This window comes from Falco rusticolus, chromosome 1 (assembly GCF_015220075.1).
Source record: "Falco rusticolus isolate bFalRus1 chromosome 1, bFalRus1.pri, whole genome shotgun sequence".
Classification (NCBI taxonomy): domain Eukaryota; kingdom Metazoa; phylum Chordata; class Aves; order Falconiformes; family Falconidae; genus Falco; species Falco rusticolus.
The window spans coordinates 5,629,149-5,652,289 of record NC_051187.1 but is presented as its reverse complement, the minus strand read 5'-3'; the positions used below and the strand labels follow the sequence as shown (position 1 = coordinate 5,652,289).

Below are 23,141 nucleotides of genomic sequence, written 5' to 3'. Positions count from 1 at the left end.
TGTGCGAGTCTTCCTTTATCCAGATATCTTTGGGCTGCAAAAATAAGAGCTAGAAGCATATGTGGGTCATAGGTCAAAATGGCACATCTCAAGCATCAAAGCCTGGAACAGGTTCTGCACTGAAGACATATTGTCTTTGAAAACAGTACATGTATTTGTATCCTTTTGTATTTCTGTAAAAATGGCCCTCACATTTATGTTTGTGAGGCAAATAATAACAATATAAAGCCCAATATCATTCTTAAGCAAATCTAGATTTAATAATAATTTGCATTTTACTAGCAGTATGCTGCCAGAATTTTTTTCCTGTTTTAATGGAACCTCATATTTTAAAACCACTTCATCTCCAGTGAGGCATTTCAAAACATGCCAAGAAGTAAAATATTTGAGGCACTTTTAAACATTTCCCTATAACTGTGGATCCTTTTCCTACACGCAGTCTGAACAAGTGCAAGCAAGTTGGCATTTCTGTGTTTACCTTGCTTTTCTCATGAAAATTGATGTGCATATGAATTGATGAAGACCTATTGTTTGTTGCCTTATTTTATCATGAGAATTAATTCAATCTTCTAAGGTATTAAAAGGTAAAGCCAAGCTCTATGGTATACAAGCTTGCAAAGAAGCAATACAGCAAGTGTGTGTAGCTCCAAGGGAGGAATCCTTCTCATTTCATTTTGAGGGTGTGTGATGAGATGAATCACACCCTAGAAATTCTTCTTTCTGAACATGTGTGTGATGCCCCATCTTTTGTCAGGTATTTTTGAAGCGGTTTGTTTTCTAGGACTTGAATACATATCAAAACTTTTAAGAAATTCTGAGCCTGTGGGTTGCTTTCTTAGATAATTGTTTCTGAGATGCTAGCTTGAATTCCTGAAATTCTGAGTAAGCACTCGAATATCTGAATTGAGATTTGATTCTCTGCATTTCTTATTCATAAGAAGCAGTATCAAGTAGGTACCAACTCTATAGTATACTTATTTGTTAGTATCAAAGAGTGAAATCCCTTGGAAGGCTTACCAGCTCCTTCTGCAACAGGGGACAGTGAGATTGCCAAAGACAGGTGGTTTAATCAACAGATCCTTTGATATTCAGAGTGGTTGTGATTCTGGTCATTTGTACGATATATACAAAGAAAAGTGTGTACTCGTTTGCTTCAAGTGGGTTTTGGTGGGTTTCTATAAGAGTTTTATAGTAGGTAGTGGGCTTTCAGAAAAGATCACCCACAGTGAGGTAAAAGTTTATTTTTGATGATGGTGATTTTTTCATGATTTTGGAGAGTATTTTGGTCTAGGTCTTGTGTTCAACAGACAGCTTAACTAGACAAACATGCCCATATACATGTGAAGACATTACTCGTGGTCCTCTTACATGAACAGTGCCAGGGACTCAAGCTGAAACCTTGAGACTCCAGAACCTGATCAAAAGGGGTTCACATGCAGAGGGATGCATAACGCTGATCAATAGGTTATACAAGTGCATGTAGAGAGATCCTAGGGGGTAATTTTCTCCAAGATACGCCATAATTACTCTGTTGGCCAAAGGATGTACAAATGCAAACTAATGGACTGAGTTTGTTCCCATATTGGCTATTTGTGCCACCCTGCTGACAGATAGTGTCACTGTCAGGTTGGTGGTTTTGATCTGTTCATAAATCATTTCGAACTGTCTTAAGTTTCAGCCCTGTCACTGTTGTTAGCTGCCACTTTCAATTTACCTTTATATCATTTGCCAAAATCTGTTGCAGTCTGGGAGCTGATTTACTAGCACATCAGGCGTACCAGCTGCAGAAGCAGCTATATTTTGCAGAAATGTAGAAAAGACTGTTGAGTTAAATGTTTCAGACATCCATTTCAATTCACACCATGTATCTCTGTGAGCCATAGGAGAAAATTATTAGACTAAAAGCCTTAAAATATCTTTCCTAGGATAACATCCAAGACTTGAGAAAGAGAGTTACAGTGCTTGACTGCCAGCTGCGGAAATCGGAATTGGCTAGGAAGACCTTTGAGGTGGCTACTGAAAAACTGCTACAATTTGTAGAGGTAGCTTTGCCTTTCATTTCAAGCAATATTTTATTTGGAAAAGTTTTGTGTTGATGTTTCTGAGGAATAAACATAGTAAACTGACTATAAACTAGTTTGCAGAGATCCTTTCATTGCTACAAATAAAGACGGTGTATTTATCTGTGTACAGATCCATGTGGGAATTTACTTTTATGTTTTGCTATACTAAAGAAACGAAATATCAGGTAATTTTTTTCACCTAATGTTTCACAAACTCGTATCAACTTCTGTGAAATTCACCAGAGGAAAAGACAGAAAAAGTAATATCTGCTAATATTTTGAAATGTTATGAAACCAAAAAAAGAGGGTTTATATTTAAATGTTATTACATTTATTTCATTTAAAGGGGTTATAATATTTTGGGATTTACTTCCGCACTTCTGGTTGGGGAGACCAGACTCTAATTAGAAATCAAATCCCCCCCACCCAAATACAACATCACATTATAAAGTATTAACTTTTTGACCATGTTGATTTATAAACTGTTAACTTCTTGACTATGGCCAACAGGTGGTGCATGAAATACTTTCAGATAACTCCACTTCCTCAACAGTTTTAAGGTAATAAAATGGAATAGTTGTTAATATTGAAGTGGTGATATTAATACTGGAAAACTCTACGATTGTTTCAAAGCCTTCAAATACTGTCTTATAGCTACTTTTTCCATATTTTTTGCTGTATGTTTCTGAGTGTCATTTTATTGGAGGAGAGGGAGTGGCATGAGTTATAAATTAGGCTTTCAGGATACAGCTTCATTAAAAACCTCAGAATTAAATTAAAGCAGTTAGTAATTACATAGCTATGGTTGTCTGGATGTTTCCATAAAGTAATTATAATGTGCTAAGGATTAGTTAAAATTGTAAGGAACCTTAACAGTGGGCTATAATTTTTTTTATTTTTAGATTTGCCCAAGCAATTTTGCATCATCATTAATCCGGTAGCCTAGAAATAAAATGATAACATGCATATGCATTTAAGTTTTATTACTCTTCTTGTTTAAAAAGGTAGCTAGGAATATCCAACAAGATTTAGAGCAGCCTTTGGTCCTTCAGAATATCAGCATGATTGTGCTTACATATCTCAGATAAGTGTTCCATTAATATTCATGTAACGGTAAAGTTGTTTAGTCTTGGTCCTGCCATCTTTTTCAGCAAAGCTCTCAAGGAAATCAAATCTATTTAGGTGAATTTAGCTGGAATTTAGCAGGATCAGATCAACTATTATGTTGTAGATGTCAATGTTTTAATACACAGATGCTAATCAATTAAATGCAGTTCTCATCAGTGCACAAGACTGATGTTGCATGTTTTATAAAGTTTGTAGACTTTATTTTAGTAAATGGGTTGAAGTATAAAACACAAAGATAAGGTGACAAACTGGCTCACTAACAGCAGAGAAGATAAGAACTGGGCCCCCTAAAGCAGTGTCCTTTCTTAAATGCTAATAAGAAAATTACTTTTAAGTATGTTGCTTTTCTTGACGCTAGATTTTGAGACATCAGTGTTGTTTAAATTGGACTTTCCTATTCCCTTTATTGTACAGACAGAACTGCTGTGAGGTAAACTCATCAGTTTGGCAGTATGAGTATCTTTTGTTCATTCAGTGACACCAAAATAAATCTAGAAACACAGGTTTACTTTATTAAAAGTAACCATTTCTTTTATGATCTTACAAATAAACACAACTGGTTTTTATTCTCTTAGTGACAGAAGAACAACATTGTCTACTAAAACACTTCTTGCACGGTTGGGAAGGATTGGACCTACTGTCACAGCAGCTCTTGCAGCAGAAGCCAGAGACCTTGCAAAGTCTGTCCGTGCCATTTTGGAAGTAGATTGTGAGTGAGTCTGTGCGTCTTTGTGTGTGTGTCTGCATGTATACAGTCACATAAATAATTCCTTTCTTCCATCAGATGTTCTGGCTTTCGCATCATGCTTGCCAGTTGAGAGTAGCACGTTTGAGTAGTCACCGTGTGTGTGTCGGGGGTGGTGGTGTTTCCAAATGAAGGAAAAGTGGCGTGAGTAGAGGTTCTGTTTGGATTGGGGTGGTATAGGTATATAGGTAAGGGGTCCAGAGTCCACCTGTCCAGAGTGGTATAGGTAAGGGGTCCATCTTATAGATGGTGGCAGAACCTACAAACACGGGAAAAGGGCTGCTGCTGCTAAGGGCTGTCCCCTTTGGTTTTTTAACCCTAACCCTCAGCGTAACCTAACCTTACCCTGCCCACAGTCAGAACCTTCTGCAATTGGACTGTTTTCAGATGATGGTTTGGCCACATTTCTGTTGTGTGCTTCACCCAGCAGAGTTTGTTCACTGTATTATTTTTTCGTTTCATTCCAAGATTACAGAGCTGCCTTAATTCTGGCTGCTTAAGATTTAGTCAGTACTTCCTAGGACTGATACAGAATGCAGAATGAGGGAAAACTATTGTCTAGAGTTAGAAGTGGTTTTCCCTATCAATGCCCTTAAAATAATAAGGGCATTTCTCCTTAACTTTAAGCAGATATCCCAGGGCAGTTTATTGCCTGCATTTTACCAGTGTCAAATGGGTGTAATAATAATGACCTTATTTAAGTACATTGGGTATATTTTTCAGATTCACTGAAGATTGTGGAATAAATAATAGTGAGACTTTTAGAGAAAATATATAAACAAAGAACAAAAAATAAATTAAGTAAATCTTTGTAACAAACAGCGTTTTGCATTATAATGAAATCACAGAATATTTTTGGACCGTAATTTTCCTTCCGGGAAAATGCATTGGGTATTTCTTCATGTTATTTCTGATAGCATGTGTAGTGTTTTGTTAATTGTCAGTCGAAAATTTCTTGGAAGCCAAAAGCAAGTTTTGTTCCTCATTAACTATTCTTTTACTAGCTTTTAATAAGAATACGGTGGTTTAATAAGTCAAGAAATTTTTTCTTGTTCTGAAGTTTAACTTGGGTGTGGTAGACATTTCTGAAAAGACCTAATAATTCAGAGGTACACAATACACTCTGTTCTGGAAGGGTTGACTGGGCAAGTGGTAAGTCCTGTGCAAGGCTGCAAGGCGAAATTAGTCACCTATCACAGAGGGCAGTAAAGCCAATGGATGGATGGCACTGAAGACTGCAGCGATTTGCTGCCACAGGGCAGATCATTTGGAGATCTCTCAGTGGATTCAGTTTTTCTTTTTAGTTCTGTTCTTCTGTTTCCCTTGCCTTTTGCACAGCCTCTTAACTTTTGGGTTCATCGACAGGCTTTTGTCTTAACAAAGACCTCATGGAAGGAAAAATAGAAGTGTAATACTAAAAAGTTGTTTTGGTTCTGTTAATAGCGTGCATAGCTCTTCCAAAAACAATATACCCAGGGCTTTCCGTAGTTGAAGATCATTTTGATCTAAATGTTAGGAGGAAATAGTCAGAAGTCAGCGTCACATGGGATTCTAGAGACTTCGGTTTCCTTGTCTAGGAGACATCACCTGAATCTCACTGGTGGGAATATTTTCATTGGCCTTAATGGGCTTTAAGCAGCAGTAGTGATGCAGTCTGAGTCAACAGGATTTTTGAATATAAGTTTTAATAGCTCAGTATCTGAAACCACACAGATACAGATCCTACTTCCAAGATGCAAAGGATGCATCAGAATGAGATTTGTCCAGGTTTTTAGAAGAGCAGAGCATTATTGTCAAGGATTTTTAAATGTGAGTTTTGAAGTCAGGAAATGACCCTGAGGAAACAAATCCTTCAGAGCTTTTAAATCTTGTATCAGTTCATTAGCAAAAAAGATAGACATTATTATTTAAAACTGGACTTGAACTGGCAGAATAAATTATCCATAGCACTCGAGGACAGTGCAGGTTCAGTGTCAGTTCAGTGAAGCCCTTCATCAAACTGTAATCAGAATATAAAGTTATTCCAGATTACATTTTTTTCCTGGAAAATGTAAGGCAGAAAATTAATGCCAAAATGAGCAAGATTAAGATTTCCAGAATCATGTAAAACTAACAGAATTTCCTGAACACTGTAGTGTTCTATTTTCATACCGGAATGTTTACAACATGTTATTCTGCTGAATGTACAGGAACATGTATCAGAGTGTCTTAATGAAGATTTTATTGCTGTGGGGAGTGAGTGTAGCCTGCAGTTTCATTTGGAGATACGTGTACATCCTCAGGTCATTAGCAGAAATCCGTGCCCATTGGTAGAAATTGCACTAGTTCATGAGCAGTTGACATAATAAACTGCATGCAGTAGGAAATCTAAGAAGCAGTGGTGCCTTATTGTACGGTTCCAGGTTCAGATCATCGATATGATGATATATTTTGGTCGTGTTCACCTATAGTTGAACAGACACGTCAGTTCTAATCCAGCTTAGATGGATTGATTTGCAAAATCAAAGCAGAAATGGCCTGATACATTACAGGAGTTTTTGGAAAGCTGGTGGATTATGGTTGACAGTAGTGATTGTATCAAAGATGATTGAGATGACTGAGTATCAATTGTTTGAGAATTGATTTAGAAAGGGACTGAATAAATATGTTTGTTGAGAAAATGTTTCAAGATACAAAAAATGTCTTATTTGACATCATATGTGCAACACTTGCTTATTATGTTACTCTATGGGGAAGAAAGCAAAATAAGAGGGTTAAAAAAGTTGTTCAGAAGTGTCCAGAATATTAGAGTTAAAGTTACTGGTGGAAATGAAAAGAATAACAGTGGCCAGGAGAGGAGATAATTGGTTTTCCACCAGTGACAGTGGTAGAGTCCTGTCGCATTGAGTTGTTTCTATCACACTACATAGGAAATTGTGCAAGAAAAACTTTTGGTTCTAAAGGCAACTGAATTCTAACATGTGGTTGTGTCAAATGTAATAGGTAGGGTGCATGTTAGAAAGCTCTGGAGCCACAGCAGGGATCCATTTTGTGAACCTGAGAGTTAAAAATAGCTCTGCAGAGAAGGATTTAAAGATTGAACGTCATCCTTCTGAGTTCATTCTGATTTGTAGAGTATTACAGATAGATTTGGGCTCTGACGAGCTTGTGTGTGAGATTAAAGCTTTAAACCTTGCTCGCTTTCTCTCTCTCTCTCTCTCAGTAGTTGAGGCAGGGTAACTATTTAATAGCAGTCTGTCTGCAGTCCTCTATGCCAGATTCTCACAAAATGTTTCCCATGTGATCATCTGTTTTCTTGCAGATGAGCTGTCATAAAAAGGGGGCTCTTACATACATAGCATTTCATAACTATCGACATTGCATTGCCGATTGAAGGTTTTCCTTTTTTCCAGAAAGATCCTCTACATAATAGTTTATTAATGAATTCTTAGGGAATGGGTGTTAATATTTTTGAGATTGCTAAATGGATTAAAATGTGTAGGTGGGCAACCATCACGATATATTTCATCATGTAAATGGAACTTCTCTTTCATTATTTGCTTCATTTTGTACAACATGAAGTAAAGTAGCCCTAACCAAAATACCTTTTTGATTCATTTACAATGTATGTGAAACAATCCAGGTGCAAAGACAAGTTAGTGGAGTGTTCTTCAAAAGAAAACTGCTTGCCTTGTTAAAGATCATCCTTGACAACCAGGTCAAAATGACATATTTAAGAATTAGCCACACAAATGATCCTCTTCCTCCAAAACAGCATGACATTTTGCTTGAGGGTTTAAAGAAGTTCAGTGTATTCCTGAAAATCTCCAAGTACATATTGCCTTGTGATAATGCTGCAGATCGGTTTTCAGCTTTGTAGGTTGAATGACAGCAATGTGAAGTCAGTTAGGGGATTCTTCAAGTGAGGACTCTGTTTAAAAAAAAAAAAAAACCAACATAAAAAAACAACAACAACAACACGACCAACTAAGAAACCCCTGATTTTCCAGCACTTACTACTACAGGATCCTCAAGATCCAGAAGCGCAAATAAGAAAGTAATAAACGGAATAATCAAGCTCATCCCCTGGAAGATTCATCCTTTATCTTCTTGAAAGACTGTAAGCTATTTTTAGAAACCAAGTCTTGAGAGGCCTTTCTGCTTTGTAGAATAGAAGCATCTCCTGAAGACATAAAATTACTTTCATCATACAAAGGATAATAATGCCTCGGTGAAAGAACTGCAGCATTTAAAAGTAGTTGCTGGCTGCACTTAGTAGACCATATGGTGCAAATCATGCTAAAAAGAATTGAGAAAGCATTTTCTTCTTTTCTGTCACAAAATTAGAAAAGAAATATACTTGGTACTGGTAATGGCCAAAATCTGATTAACACTGGAACATACTTATCTCTTCGTAAAATAGCAGGCAATCGGCATTTTGAAAAGTGCACTAGCATAATGCAACTTTCAAGTATTTTTACTACTAATTTTCTCACTCTGCCTCTGAAATTTCTATCCAAAAATACAATCCTGCTCTTGTTGGTATAATCCCAGTCATCAGTATCCATTAAGTGCTATGAAGCCTGCTTCTCCACTCAGCAGGAACTCAAGAAGTGCATCTTGAACTATATTTTTCCCAATCTGTTGTCAGCCTGGGATCTGACACATGGCAGTCATGCTGAAGTTCCATAAAATGATCACCAAATGAATATAGCTTCCATAAATCCTACTTGTTTTACTGTTATTGATCTTGTTAGTCACAGTAGTTTCCATTTGATTTTGAAGATCCTACAGGCAGCATGTTAGTTGCCTAGTTTTTGTATTCATTCTCCTTGCATGCTATCTATAAAAAGAAGGCAATGGAAACTGCTGGTGGTCAGCGTCCATTAGTGCTTGTTCTCGTGATGGTTAAGTTGCTTTTGATTATTAGTCCATGGACAAAGTTTTACGTCTCAGGCATTAAAAGCTGAAATACGGAATCTATCCATTTCTCAGGTTTAGGGTTTTTTAAACTGTACCATGGTCAATTGCCAAAACTATTCCATATTCAGCAAAGTGTTAGGTGTCCCTTCCCGTTCTTTTGACATGTGGGTGGAACAAAGATCTAAGGTAGAGTAGGAAGTCTTAGCAAATAGCGATTTTGCTACTTTGAGAAGAGCTAATGTTATTAAGTAATTATATTTCTTTTATTTCTTTGTTGCAGCCTTGGTGTGTTTGTTTGTTACAACAGAGTGACTGCCATATACATTATTACTATTTCATTCTTGAAATTAAAGATACAACATTGCTATAATTTTGTACAGGTCATCAGCTTTAGTACACGAGGAGAGTTCTGAAGATCCTGTCATATAAGCGTGGGCAGTTCCCCTCCTCGCTCCCTTTTCGGTTTATGTCTGTACATCAAAATCCAGATGTAACTAACACATGGGCAGGCATACCCTGGCTAGCTTGACTTTTGTTACTTAGGCTAGTGGTGTTAAAGATGCATTTTTAGAGGCTGAATATCAAAATTGAGTCATCTGTTGACCCCCAAGAATACTGTCTCACTGCTAGCATTTGCTGAAAGTCATGCTGCTATGTCTTTTTATATTTTTAGTATCAGAAAGAGAAGATTACTTCCTGCAAGATGATCTTTGTGGGGACAGTTCTGCATTGCGAGTATAGCATACCTTTAATATTCTTTCAGCTATTAAAATAGAACCATACCTTTTCCTCCTTACTGGAATTGCTGCTTGGGAAGGAGCAGCATAATAACGATTAAAGAGATAACTCTGTGCATTCGTTGTTCTGGCAAGGCCATAAATATTTCAGTGAATTACTGAAATCCGAAATAGAAAAGACCTATTAAATTATACAATGTATATCCTGAACACATCTGTACAGCTCCTCTTTTTAATAGTTTATGACTAGCAAAAGAATTAAAACGTAAAATCAGTGCTGTATGCTTTTAAGAGGTTATGTTTGTCAGTTAAACATTTTTCTGAGACAGTACTTCCATTAGAGAATATTAATTTGGTGAAATTAAAATGTATTGTTTGTTTGAAACTTTCAACAACAGCAAAAGAGGTGAGTTTTCCCAAAAGGTAATTTATCAGCTGTTTTATTGTGTGGAAAATTTCAGTCCTGCTAGTCCCTGAAGGTTGAAGATATTTTTTTTCCCTCAAAACAAAAATAATTAATGGGAGGGTAATTTCATTTTTGTAGAAGTGATAACAATAACTTATTAAATGAGCTTTTTACTGTTGAATCTTTTGTGAGTTGACATTTTAAGAAAAAAGATAAATCCCAGAATCACATTGGTAATTTTGGAATATGACCTGGTCATCAGTGGCTCCTTCTACTTGCAGAGTCATGCTGAATTTTTAATTTTGAGCTCATAGGGACCGCTGTCTTTTGCCACAGAATGTTGCCACTGTGTTCCTCACGTAGCATCGTGACATTATACCAAATGTTTTCAACTTCTGAAGAACAATGTTCTAAAATCCATTTTCCCTTAGAAAAGAGCAGGAGTTAGGTGTGCCTGTAACGTGTCTCCCTGGCCTCCGCCGAGTTCTGAAGGCAACATGAGACCCAAAGCCTCTTCCTTGTGTAGCTGAAGCATCTCCCAGTTTGTCTTGAATTCGGAATTTATTGAGTTACTTGTTTTCTCAGTCTCATCTTGTAAAGACAAGATAAAGCAAGACAGGGGCTTAATGCTCAGTGCATCACTTGATGTAGTCTCTGTGGGGCAGTGGTCTTCTGGTTTCCAGCTCTGCTCAACAGAAACCTTTATAGGAGCTAGGATCAGTTATCTTCCAGTCCAACGTGTGCTCTGGATTGTAGGTCCCTGCTGTCAGCCGTGCACTGTGAGTGAGTGACGCTATGCAGAAACAGTGGCTATGGTGCAAACGGATAGTTTGTCCAAAAATTAAACTTAAGGTAGCAAGAAATTTTAATGTGGTATTTTAATTAATTTGCGGAGTAGCCACATTTCTTTACTGATCTGAAAACTTTGCTAGTGCACACAGGAATATAATTTGGGAATTTAAATAGAACGTAGTAATTTTCCTTTCATATCTTCAATGATGTAAACTGAGAATAACCCTTGACTTAATTTTAATTGTTTCAATACATAATACACATGAGATGAGAAGTGGATCCCTTTTGCCCTGTAATATGGACATCGTTGAATTTTTGCCTCATTCTGAAAATGAGAATGTTTCATTAAAAAACTGCTGGCTTATCAGCAGCTCTTTAGACACACCGCAGATCAGATCACAGTAAGAAACCCAAAGTTGAACAACTTACGTACTTTCAGAAAAATTAAAATTCAAAGTTGCATAACAGGAAAAATATTTCTCTAATCCTCCCAAAAAAATCCAAGCATATTTAATACAGTTTTACAAGGACACAGTCAAGAATTTAAAACCTTATTCTACATAGCTGTTTACTTGCAGCAAGACTGAATTTTTCTGCAAATCATTTAAATTTCCAATGTTGCCTGCATGGTAGATACAAATGAAGAGTTGTAATTCCAAAAAGGAGATCTGTCCAAGAATTTGAAAATATTTCATCGCATCCACTTCAGAAATGTAATAGTGTATAATATTTAAAATATTTCCAATATAAATTAAGTTAAAATGAGTGGGCATGGAAATTAAAAATGGAGCACTAGACCTGTGAGACAAGTCCGTTCTTTAGTCTGTAAATCTAATATGACCTGCTTTATTTACATAATTTATACACCCTGATTAAAATTATAATCCCCATTTTAAAAGGAATTCAAGCCATGAAGCAGCTGACTCATTCATAGAAAAGAAAAAAGAAAAAAAAAAAAAAAAAAAGCAAGGATTTAACAGAAGTCTCCTAAATTTAATAATTATTTTTCTCACTAGGTGTCATATTGATAGGAAATCCTGAAAGCAGCTTTTTTTCCTCCTTGGATGGTAACCTATATTGCTAGAATCTATTACAATATAGATAATATTCTTCTGAGTTCTTAGATAACTGACAAGTTCGTTAGTTATAAAAAAAATCGTTTGGTTTTGGTTTGTCGTTACTTTGTATGTTTATGCAGTGCATTTTCACTGAACAAAAATGTCAATTGGTGCTTTGCCTGTGGAACAGTGTCAAGTAGCACCCTTACGCTGTCTTACCCTCTTAAAATCTTCATCAGAAAAGGAGAATGACTAATGAGAAAGTACAGAGTTAAGAACAGACAGCCATAGCCTCCATTAAAGTTTCCTGCAAAAGTTTTACTGATTTTGGTTTATTGCCTTTTTTTATATTTTGATACTACTTGATGCTGTATTTCAGTGCTGTCTGCTTGATCCAAATTAATTTTTGTATGCATGGTTATCCACATATTTCAAAGCAATTTGGATCTATAGCTGTGGTTTCCAAGCTGTAGTTTGTCAACAGCCACTGAACCACAAAACTCTTACACCTGATTTACAGCTTGTCTACAGAACCTTAATACTTTTACATTCTTTCTCATTACAGGATTCATTATGATAATCATGAGAATTTTTGAGGCTGGGTAGTGATCTCTGATTTAAACATGTGAGACCACTGAGCTGTAGCATCACCACTGCTGAAACAGCAGTATTGAAGTGCATACCTGCACTGAAAAGCAGTGCCTATAATGTTATATAAATAAGGCCAGTGAAGCCAAATGAAGGCTGAATAGTTTGTTAGAAAAGTAGTAGATAGACAGCAAAAATCTTCCACGGTTTCACCTTTGGCTGTCTTTTTGGTGGTGGTGGTCTGGTTTGGTTTTAGTATTATTATTGGGGTGTGAGTTCAGGTGCTGTCTGACAAGCCTGAAAAAACATACTGTAAAGCCCATTTCCTTGGCCAGGTTGGTTTGGTTTTACAATAAATACAAAGGAGGAGACAAGCAAAGAGTAGTTTGGTGCATAATATAATTAAAATGCATTACTCCTATGAGCACAAGACATAAAAATGCCTTGCAGATGGGAAGCAGAAGAGATCTCTGCATGTAATGTAAATTATACAAAAGTTTAGAAAACTAACATCCACATAGTATTTTACCACCAAAGAATCAGAAAAGTTGCAGCTAGAAAGGACCTCCAGCAGTTAAGTAGTGCATCCACCTGCCTCCAGCACCATGACTTATATCTGCATTAATCCAAACAGGTATTTGTCAAGCATATTCTACATTTTTTGTGGGCTAACTGTGCCCATCCTTAATTATCTTTGGCATTAGAAAGCTTTTCCTTTGGCCTAGATTGTTCTCATTGCAGTTTAAGCCCATTACTGCGTGTCTTCCTATATTTATTGAAAATACTCTGCTACTTTCCTTTGTGGCAGCTTTGAACATGTTTGAAGACCATATCATGTCTCCATTCTGTTTTCTGTTCCCCAAAATGAACTAATACCAGTTTGGTCATTTTTTCCTTTACATAGCATGTCTTCTAGCCATTTCTTCACCCTTTTATTTCTCTGAATTCTCTCCAATTCATCAAAATTGTGTTGAGTTCTGTAGTTGGAACCTTCCTGTAGAAGACAAAAATGGAATAGTACGTGTGTTTGCTTTAATATGTAGCACAGCAGCTCTTACGTCCCCAAATAGTGTTCCCTTTCCCTGATAGCCGGAGGTTATTGATTCATATGAAGTTTGGGCTTTCCTGTATTTCCAGAGCCTTTTTGAAGGCTTTTGAAGCATTTGAAGGCTGAACCCAAACCACTTGCTGTTGTGCAACTGATTATTCACACCTAGGGTAGGGCTTTGCTTTTGTCTTTACTGAATTGCACGCTATTTATTTCAAACATTTGATCGAATTAGTCAAGCTCTTAACAAAAGTCTAATCCTGTCTTTCAATGACATTTCAAAGAAATGTCCATTTACAAGTGGGCTTTCAATCCTGATTTATCCCTGAACTTACATATTTTTCTGATTTATCCTCCTTACTTGGACTAAAACCATGTTTTGTTGAATGCGAGTGAGGAATGACATTGTTTTCACCTGACTGGTCTTACTAGTGGGTATTGTTACAGGACCTAGCAATTAGACCCCACTTGTTAATTTCCTGTCCGAGAATCAGAACATTACAGTAATTATGTCGAAGCAGAGAAGCTAGATAAAAGGTGACGCTGTTAAGGATGGAATATTTTATAGTCTGATCGAATTAAAAAAATACATTTAAAGTATCATTTATGAACAAGTTGCTAGCTAATTTATTGGTGATTGAACATGGTTATGTTATTCCCAATGTTTCACAGCAAGGAAAAAGACAATTCAATCTTTAAAGACAGCTCTTCAATGTGACCTAGATTTCAGAGCTCTGTTGCTGCTGCTAGAAAAGCAATTTATTCTCTCTCCATTCACTTACCTTTAATGAGAAGAGATGAGTCAGCTTTTGAATAGGCACTGTCTGTACCGACTTTCAAATCAAAACATTTTAATAATGAAAAACAAGTAAGTGATATTATTATACCTTAAAATGCAGATGAGCTAACAAGATTAGTGCAGTCTCATTAGGTTAATTTCCAGCATCTCTGAAGGAAGACTTCATGAAAGAGCAGACCTTCAGAAGTCTTAGGGACTCGTTTAGTTCATACTGTGACCCTGGTATGAAAAAATTAATTGACTTTGTGCCTCTTCCCATACAAGTTGTACTTGTACTTCCTCTTGGTAACTATGGAGACTGAAGTCAAAACTCTCCAGCATCAATGATTTTACTGGATGGTAAATACTTCCTAAATGGTCCCTCTATTAATTTCTGTTGACATAATGCTTAGAATTTTGGTATGTTAATCTTTAATTATAGTATGATGCTTTGGCATAAGGGGAGAATTAAAAAAACTTCTGGATTTTGTAGAAAGGAGATTCACATTGCTTAAAGCCAGAGGAAATATACAGGTGGGACAGGAATTGAACCTTGAGGTCCCTCTCAGTTCCAGATCAGTGCCTCGAACTCAAGGCTGACATCCCTCTCCTGAGCTGCAAGCGCATTTCAGACGTAGCTGGCTGGTTATTGGGAGCAGTGGGCAACCCAACGTCTCCCTGCGGGTACCTGTGCACACCAGCCAGGCAGCAACTGGCTCGTTATTTCAGGTACCAAAAACTAAACCAGCCATAACCGTATGGAGCTGAATCAAAGGACTTGTGCGTACTTTTGTGCAGTTAATGCTGAGTTAATTTTCTGTGGCTCCACAACTGTGAGCATCCTGGGAGAGCTGGCAGGGGGATGATCAAGACCTCTGTTTCGAATGTCAGAGTATGCTAAAGCGATCAGCCTTAAGAGGGTTGGTGTGCTTTTCTGTCAGTTCCCTCAGTTGTCACATTTTTTCACTTTTTTGCAGTAGGTAGGAGTGAGAAGCTGAGGGCTAGCAGAGTTACTTAGACATATATGGTGCGCAAGTGTGAGAATTTAAATGGGAAGAAGTACAGAGAAAGTTGATTGCCAAGAATGATATAGGAAGCTTTTGAAAAGTATATTTTAAGGAGAGTTTGCAAGAGGAAAACATAATCGCTTGGTGCTTATGAAGGAGACCTAAATGAGGTACAAAATGTGCCTAAGTCTCGTACTAGATCTCTTACCTTGTCCTGTAAAGCATATGCATTGTTAACTGGGAGTTAAGGATGGAGATTTTGCCTTGCACTAGTGATTGCTATGGGTATTACGTTTGATTCCTTTACAGTTAAGGTAGAATAAAGTATGCTAATTTAGGCACGTGGTGCATTTTTCTTCACTTGGGATTTATAACAGAAAAAGGAAAGGTTTCCTAATTTCTAAGAACTTTTGACATTCTTTTCAGAATATGCTGGCTTTAAAGTCATGTCTTTCTGTACACAAAACCTTTCTTCAGCTGCAATGTTTTAACGGGCTAAAAGGATATCTTGTGTTAATGTATTTTTACAATTCTTGATTCAAAAGGGAAAAATACGACTTTGGTCTGTACTTATTCTTAAGTGAGCTCAGCAGAGAGTAGTTCTGTGTCTCTCAATTGTAGGTGGTTCATGCCAGCCCCCTGCACAGTTTAATTTCATCATCAGTGCAAAAAAGTAAGATATTACTTAGCAGGAAAGGCATATCATGTAATACTATTGCTTTTTAGATCTCAGACAATTTCTGCTCAACTCTAATTTTAGACAGTCATTATAATTTGTTACCAATGAATGCTTTCTAATTAAACTTATATTTAACGATCACATGCGTCAGTGAGCAATGTGAGATGACAGTGATGGAAGTGGGTGGATAGCACAATAGATGGTGACAAGAGAAGTTGATAGAGTAAGGAAAGGAGAAGATGGATGAATTCCAGGACAGAGTAATTGTGGGAGCAAGAGAGTAGGGGAACTGAGGAAAAAAAGAACTGGTTTAGAGCTGGGACATAGAGTGAAATATTCCAGGCTATTTCGATTTGCCTAGTTAGTCCTGGTGGTGAATGCCCCATGTGCAGAGGCTTGTATTTCTGGAATAAAAATGTGTTATTCCAGATTCTTTTTAATCAGTTGAAAGTAGATTGTACCAATTCAGAACAAGAATGTTCTCAAGGGGGTACTTCTATGAATGTAACTTATTTTTTTTAGCCTACATGGCATTTGTGTAGAATTCCCCAGTTATGGACCAGTTCCCTAATTCTATAATAATGTTTTCTGTCTTCTCTTCAGCAGTTTGTGATTCCTAGGTATAAACAAAACTAATTTCAAATTAAATTATGCAAATAGGCCTCAAAAATTGATTTGTAAATTGTAGTGTATTCAGTCAGCCCTGGAAATAATAATGTGTTCTTGACAAATCACAAATAGACAGCATCATGTTAATAGTCAATACTGGATGAGCATAGAAAAAACCCTGCAATTAATTCATAGAAAGAAATACTTTTTTAAAGCTGGGTGAAACTGAAAAAAATGTAATGGGAAACATGCTTACCATTTTTGAGACCTTATGAGGGAGCACTACTACTTGCATGGTTCTTGGGTATTGTATTTCTCTTGCTGTGTCACTGATTGAGACTCTGTTACTGCAGCCTTTAACATTAACATAAAATGAAACATCTTTGAGTTGGCAAACTAAAGCAGATGGGAGCCACCAGGGGATAAGTAGCACTGGTTGGTTTTTTTGGTTTTTTTCTTTGCAGCCTTCTCTCTGAAGGAGGTAGATTTCTGCATTCTGCAGTTTTCTAATTTTCTGTATTGCCTCCGCCCTATCCACAGATTCTTCAACCACAATAAACAGAAATATGGGGGGTGGTCACTACATTCTTACGTGTTTTCACTGGGCAGCCAGTAGCATTTAAGTAAGAAGCCGTGTAGGAGAATAATACAAAAATAATGGCCAGATAATCAGTATGTTAAATGCGTTTTAAAAAAGCAAATAATAAAAGCCAGTAGATCATGCAAAATCCAGTGTTTGTTCGGAATGAGCTAGTGTTAAATTCCTCTGTGCTTTCATTATACCTTACCTTTGAGGGCATATGCTCTCCTGACCTAATGACTAAACAAACCTACCATATCCGTGACTAAAATAGCTATAATGTTGAGGGACATTCTGCTTAATAGTATCTTGGCCGCCTCAAAATTGCTTGTTGAACTTCTATCAAATGTGTGTTCTGTGAAAAGACAGCGTAAGGCAGATGTGATACATATTGATTGTATTATAAGCATATTGAAATAATAATCTTGGGTTTTTTCAATGTAAGTTGCTGAATAATTACTTTTTCTGCAAGGTGATTAAGTTACAAAAATAGTAATCAGTAGTAGTACGTGGAATTCCTTTCATGTCAGCATTTCAAGGAATGCAGTCCTCCTTCAGCTCTTCGTATGCTAAGAGCCGCTCCCAGTTTCACATCAGTAGCTGGTGTAGATGCTCAGATTCCAGCCTGGGACAGTGGGTAAGGGCATGAATCTTCTGGTTTACCTCTGGGCTAAAAGGAGGACTTAACCCCAAAGCTGATGGTGTCTTTTGTCAGCTGCTAGTGGCTTACTTACCTTCCCTGTTCCCACAAAAGTGTCCTTTAGAAGAACAGTTTCTATTTGGTGACGCAGACAGCTCAGTCCTTAATTTGCTGTACTCTTCCCGCTCCCTTTAAAAGTCAGAATATTCTATAGTGATGTTACTGTAAAGTATGTACTGCAGGCTCCAGTGACTTCTGCTGTTGCTGTATAATTGGTTCTACACGTTTGCCATCAAGTAATCAGAAGAAACTATTTTATTGCCTTTAAGTGCATTGTGCTTATTTTTTACTTTCACTAGTAACCTGCATGAATAAAAATGAGCATCAGCTAAGACTGCTTCTCATTTCAGTAACATTCGAAATTGCTTGAATCCTACATTACCTAAAACTTTATTTGAAACGAGAATATTAGTCTCTACTTGAAAAATATGTCATTTCACAGTGTCTCAAATACTCAGCTTGTGAAAAGGCACATTTTAAAAATAATGTTTCAGGAAGGTAAGTCTTCATCCTTGAAGACCCGTAGCAGCAACCTCATTGCTGGATGAGTACAGCTCTCACTTATTTCTGAAGAAATAAAGTGCACATGCTGGGCAGAGTCTGTTCTAGATTTGGACTTCGTATGCGTTAGCTAGGAAAGCAGTATGTCTACAGTAATGTCTGGTCACATGTACTAATTGAGGTCATTCTTATTTCCTTAAATTAGTCAGTTAACTGGTCATTGTTCACATACTACAATTTCTGTTATATCCTTACTGTTTCTAATTAACTGTACCAAGTTATTCACAGGCAAGTATTAAGAGTACAAGAAAAACATTTGTAACAGTTTGTAATGTCAAAATTACCGTAAATATCTTGAAGTTGACAATATAGTCCTTCAGCACAAGAAGTGAACGATTTTATAACTCTCATTCTAAATTGTAACTTGAGATAAGTGTTTTAATAAGAGATTGAGTTTGCCAACAGAGATGGGTCAGTATTTTATGATTAATAGGAAATGGGAAAACACAAGGTCATCTTTCAGCGTGCCCTGAATATCCAAAGTAAGAAAAATGTTTTTCCTGAAGCATGGTTTCTAGGAACAAGACTGAAGGGAGACGAGCCAATCTGCCAACCATACCTTAAATTAGCATAAATTTCAGTTGCTAGTGTTTCCCAGATGTCTCTACTTGAAAACTACTTACTCCATCTTTGTTTTATTAAATTGCCAACAACAAAAGGAAAAGCACAATTGCTTTAAAATGGAATTTGATATGTGAAAGAAAGGAATGTCCCCTTAGCAGAGTATTATTCATAAAATGAAACACATTTGTTCGTGGGAAGAGCACTCAAAATGGTCTAAAGAATAAAGTGGCACACAAGCAAATGCCAGAAGTACATAGTCGCTTCTGAAAGCTGGATTTTTGAATCTGAGGTTTTATACTTAATTCACAAATAAGCATTAAAATACAGTATATGTTACAGACAGCCTCAAAAAATGAAGGGCCTTTTTATGCCTGCACCCCATTGAATACAGTCAACAAATAAGGCTGCATATTTCTCTACAAATTTTTGCTTTAGCTGTGTCAAATTGTGTAACTCACAGAGGAGTTCCTCTGCCAGCCTCACATCATACGATACCTCTAGTCTCACATCTGGGATATTCCCGTATTCCAGTAGCGCTCAGAATCCAAGACCAGATAACTCAGAACCAGCAAGTCAGATGGATGGAGCTTTCCATCCTCTGCGTTGCCCAGAAAGCTCAAAGAGAGGAGCCAAAGGCATGAGGGATCTTGGCTAATGAATTTTGCATTATCAGTGAGGCCACATGAGGCAGGTTTAAATGTTGGTAAGAGCTGTAGATGGTGGATATTGAAAAGATGAGAATTCAAAACCTCCTTTATCAAGTGACAGAGACAACTGTTTATAATGTCCTTTAGCAAATCTTGTGTATCAGAAATACTTTTAGTAGGTAATTCCTGTTTCTTAAAAAGCATTGTCGTTTTTGAGAGTCTATTATTAAATACAAATAAACTATGAGGAAATAAACAAAGGGCAGTTCTGGGCTAGCTCATGCTGTCTTAAAAAAACATGTATAACTGGAAAAGTCAAGCTAGGTAAAAGGATATGTAAAAAAGGCGTCCTTGTTTCTGTTGTTGGTCAAAGAATGTGTTCATTGTGAAACTGAAGGCTTGTACTGTGTGGCCTTTGAATTCCAGATAGATATTACATCCCTTTAGCTTGATACTTCATATTAATTCCAGACGAGGTGGTTTAATGATACAGCCACAAGATTGTTTAGCCCCAACAGGAGACAAACTGTAGCCAGACATCCTTTTGATGGTGGATGACGAAGCTATGAATGCTACTGAAAATAAGTTTATGCTTCACAAAAGAGTTTTTAGGGTGAGATTACCAACTCTGGTAGGTGGCTATCCCTAAGCTCTCTTTTCAAATGCATCAGTAATGTCTGTGTGACTGCTTATAATGGAAACAAGGTTTTAAAGTCTGGCCTTGAGGCCAAAATAAAGCACTTAACATACTTATCTTGAAGCATCTAAATAGTCCCACTTAGGCCAAATCTAGATAGAATCCTTGTGAAGAGTAAATTTTTGAGCCATTCTTACTACAGTCTCTAAATCTCTCATTTCTTTTGAATGTTTTGATCAGAAAATAAGAAAAATAAAAAAATTTGGACTGTGGTATTTAGATGTTGGGGAAGTAACTCAATTTTGAGTCAACTGAATATTCATGCTATGGTATCTGCTTTTATTAGTTTCATCTGCTGATCTCCACATTTCTTTTGCTTTAATGTTTTTTTAACTAACTTATTGGGGAAAAAAAAACCCACATCCAAGTACATTACTGCATGGCTTCTAGGTTTGATAACTGCCCAGTAAAATGAGGCTTTTTCCTAATATCTGTATTTTCCCCCTTCTTCCTTTAGGGATATACTTTGATCATGCTATGTGCAGCTTTTATTGAGGGAGGGTAGATGCATTCTGTCTTGGAAACAGTAGGCAAAATCTTAAATGTCTGTTGCTTCACCCAAGTTTTTAGTGAGGGCTGATGCTTATCTTTCTACTTACTGCAGCCAGCTAAGTCGTTGTGTTTTTTCTTTGTCCTGCAAGCCTAAGGAAGTGATAAAGATCGATTAGATCCACACTGTATCAAGCAGCAGGAAAATTCTGTTTGCCTTAGGGTTTCATTGCCTTTCTGCTTTATATAATGTTAACTTTACAATAGTGGTTATCACAGCAGGCATCTTGCAGCTGAGGAGGCAAGCAGTCCCCAGGGATACTGCCTTGCTGCTCTGTGACCAGCTGCAAGGGTACTTACTGGTAGACATACAACAGCAAGTGGTTTGCTCTTTTTGGTTTTCGCATGGAATTACAGAAATCTCTTTTGCATTAACCCTAGTTAAATGCATATACTCAGAACAAAATAATGGTAGGTTATAATGTATTTTGGCTAACATGCACTCTCAGGAGACTGTTTATTCTATTTGGGCAAATGGTGCTTTGGGCTGTATCCATTTCTTTTGCATGTGTAATTACATTTGCAGTTTTACCTCTTCTTTACCTTGCAAAAGGTAAATAATCACAAATACTTCAATGGCAAGAAGCCCTGTATATTCTGCTGATAAGAAATTATTTTTAAATATTGTAAATCTGTAATTCTTCAAAGATGATATATGCAGACAACTGCAACCAAGATATATTATTTATGAAGTTTCATCAAAGACTGTAGCAATTCACAGAAGAAATGATAAATATGTAGGCAACCTGAGACTGCCAGAGTTTATCTAGGCTAAATCCTGTGTCTTCCAGATTATATTTTTGACTGCTTGAGCTCCTTTACCTCCTGTTTACTCCAGGTGAGAGCTTTGCAGCCTTTCAAAGCAAGTACTAGGACAGGCAACAAATCTGACCCTGGAGGGTGTGAAAAAATAGAGCACTAGGAAGTAGATCAACTTATGAATGATTCATGGAGAAAGTGAGCTTGAAGGAAGTGAAGACGATGTCTAGGGAAATAGACGATGCAAAACATGAGAGCCGCCTGGCTACCATGGGAAATACCAAGAAATATAAGTACAAATCTAACCGTGAAGGAAAGGAGTAAAGGGAACAGCAGTGGAAAACTAGTGGAGAAAGATTAAAAATGTGGAAAATAAAGGCATTAAAAACCCTACAGATGTAGGTGGAACTTTGAGGCACGCAAAGAGTAGGTAGGTAGGATACACCATCTAATGCGTGTAAAGTCAAGGAGGCAAATAGTGCTTTGGAGATATCTCCAGGGCTTCATTTATAGATGATAAATGTGCTCAGTTTTTTTGAAAAGCATAGTCTTTTGTGGTTAAGAAAAAAATACAGAGCATCGGTTATGATTGCTACCTGCATCCTGTTCTTCATTTAGGGGTGAAAAAAAAGGCATCATTTTAATCACATTCCTAGTGAAAAATGTGTAATTATCATTGATGAATGAAACAGGTGATATAGGGGATCTGTGTGAGCGCAGAGCAGATGCTGACGTTCTATTCATAATTGAGCAAATCCGTTTGTCATTTATTTTGGATATGTGTTTGCATGCAGGAATGAGGAAAGGCCAGGGCAGACGGAAGCAACTGAAGGGTGAATGCTGTTGCCATTTAGATCATTAGAAAATATTCCTGTTAAATAAAGGTCCCATCTTTTGTGGGAGAGGAAGGAAGAACCAGTGATCGTGTCTAGCATAGTTAGAACTTAAAATACCCTTTTCTTCCTTCCCTCATGATGAAGTAAGAGCCTGAAAACTGTTACGCAGCAGCTACCTTGTATCTAAAGGGAAGTAGCTGTGGCTTATTCTCTCTGAAAGGTAGTAGGTGGCATGTTTTGAGGAACAGATTGTATAGATCTGTTCTGAACTGAAAATGGGAAGAAGCCTGAGATAAGTGACTAATATGGGGTAAAAGTGAAAGGGGAAAAAAAAGTTAATCCAATGGGCTTTTTGCTTTTCAAGCTGTAATAGACAGTAATGGTGCTGTTCTACAATTACCAATTCTCAAGTTCCCTTCCAGAATCCTGGAGTTCTGGTAGACTTGTTGCTCTTCCCTTGATGCCTGCAGGTATCATTACTTCTCAGATGGTTTGCACCTGCTTCAGCATGCCAAGTCATGATTCAGTAGCTGTAATCTTTATCTTTAAGAACTGAAGTTATCCCTTTCCATATTTTGAAGAAGTAAAGGACCACACTAGCGGCAAAGGTGTGATGATGAGAGAGAAGAAAATGAGCCTTTTAAGAAAGAAATTCCCCAAAAAATGTATGTGTGTGCACTCAGGGCATTCCTTGGTATGAAGTAGCTT

The 23,141-nt window shown here is 37.1% G+C and overlaps 1 protein-coding gene across 9 annotated transcripts in view; it reads left to right on the top strand.

The window, feature by feature from the left end:
* STXBP4 (syntaxin binding protein 4) overlaps nt 1-23,141 on the top strand; it is a 76,257-nt gene that overhangs the window by 33,283 nt on the left and 19,833 nt on the right. For all 9 annotated transcript variants that reach the window (XM_037406562.1, XM_037406569.1, XM_037406605.1 and 6 more), the window contains 3 exons: nt 1,926-2,042; nt 2,574-2,623; nt 3,767-3,900. In XM_037406562.1, the coding sequence (XP_037262459.1) occupies nt 1,926-2,042; nt 2,574-2,623; nt 3,767-3,900 (301 nt within the window). The remainder of the gene's footprint in view (nt 1-1,925; nt 2,043-2,573; nt 2,624-3,766; nt 3,901-23,141) is intronic.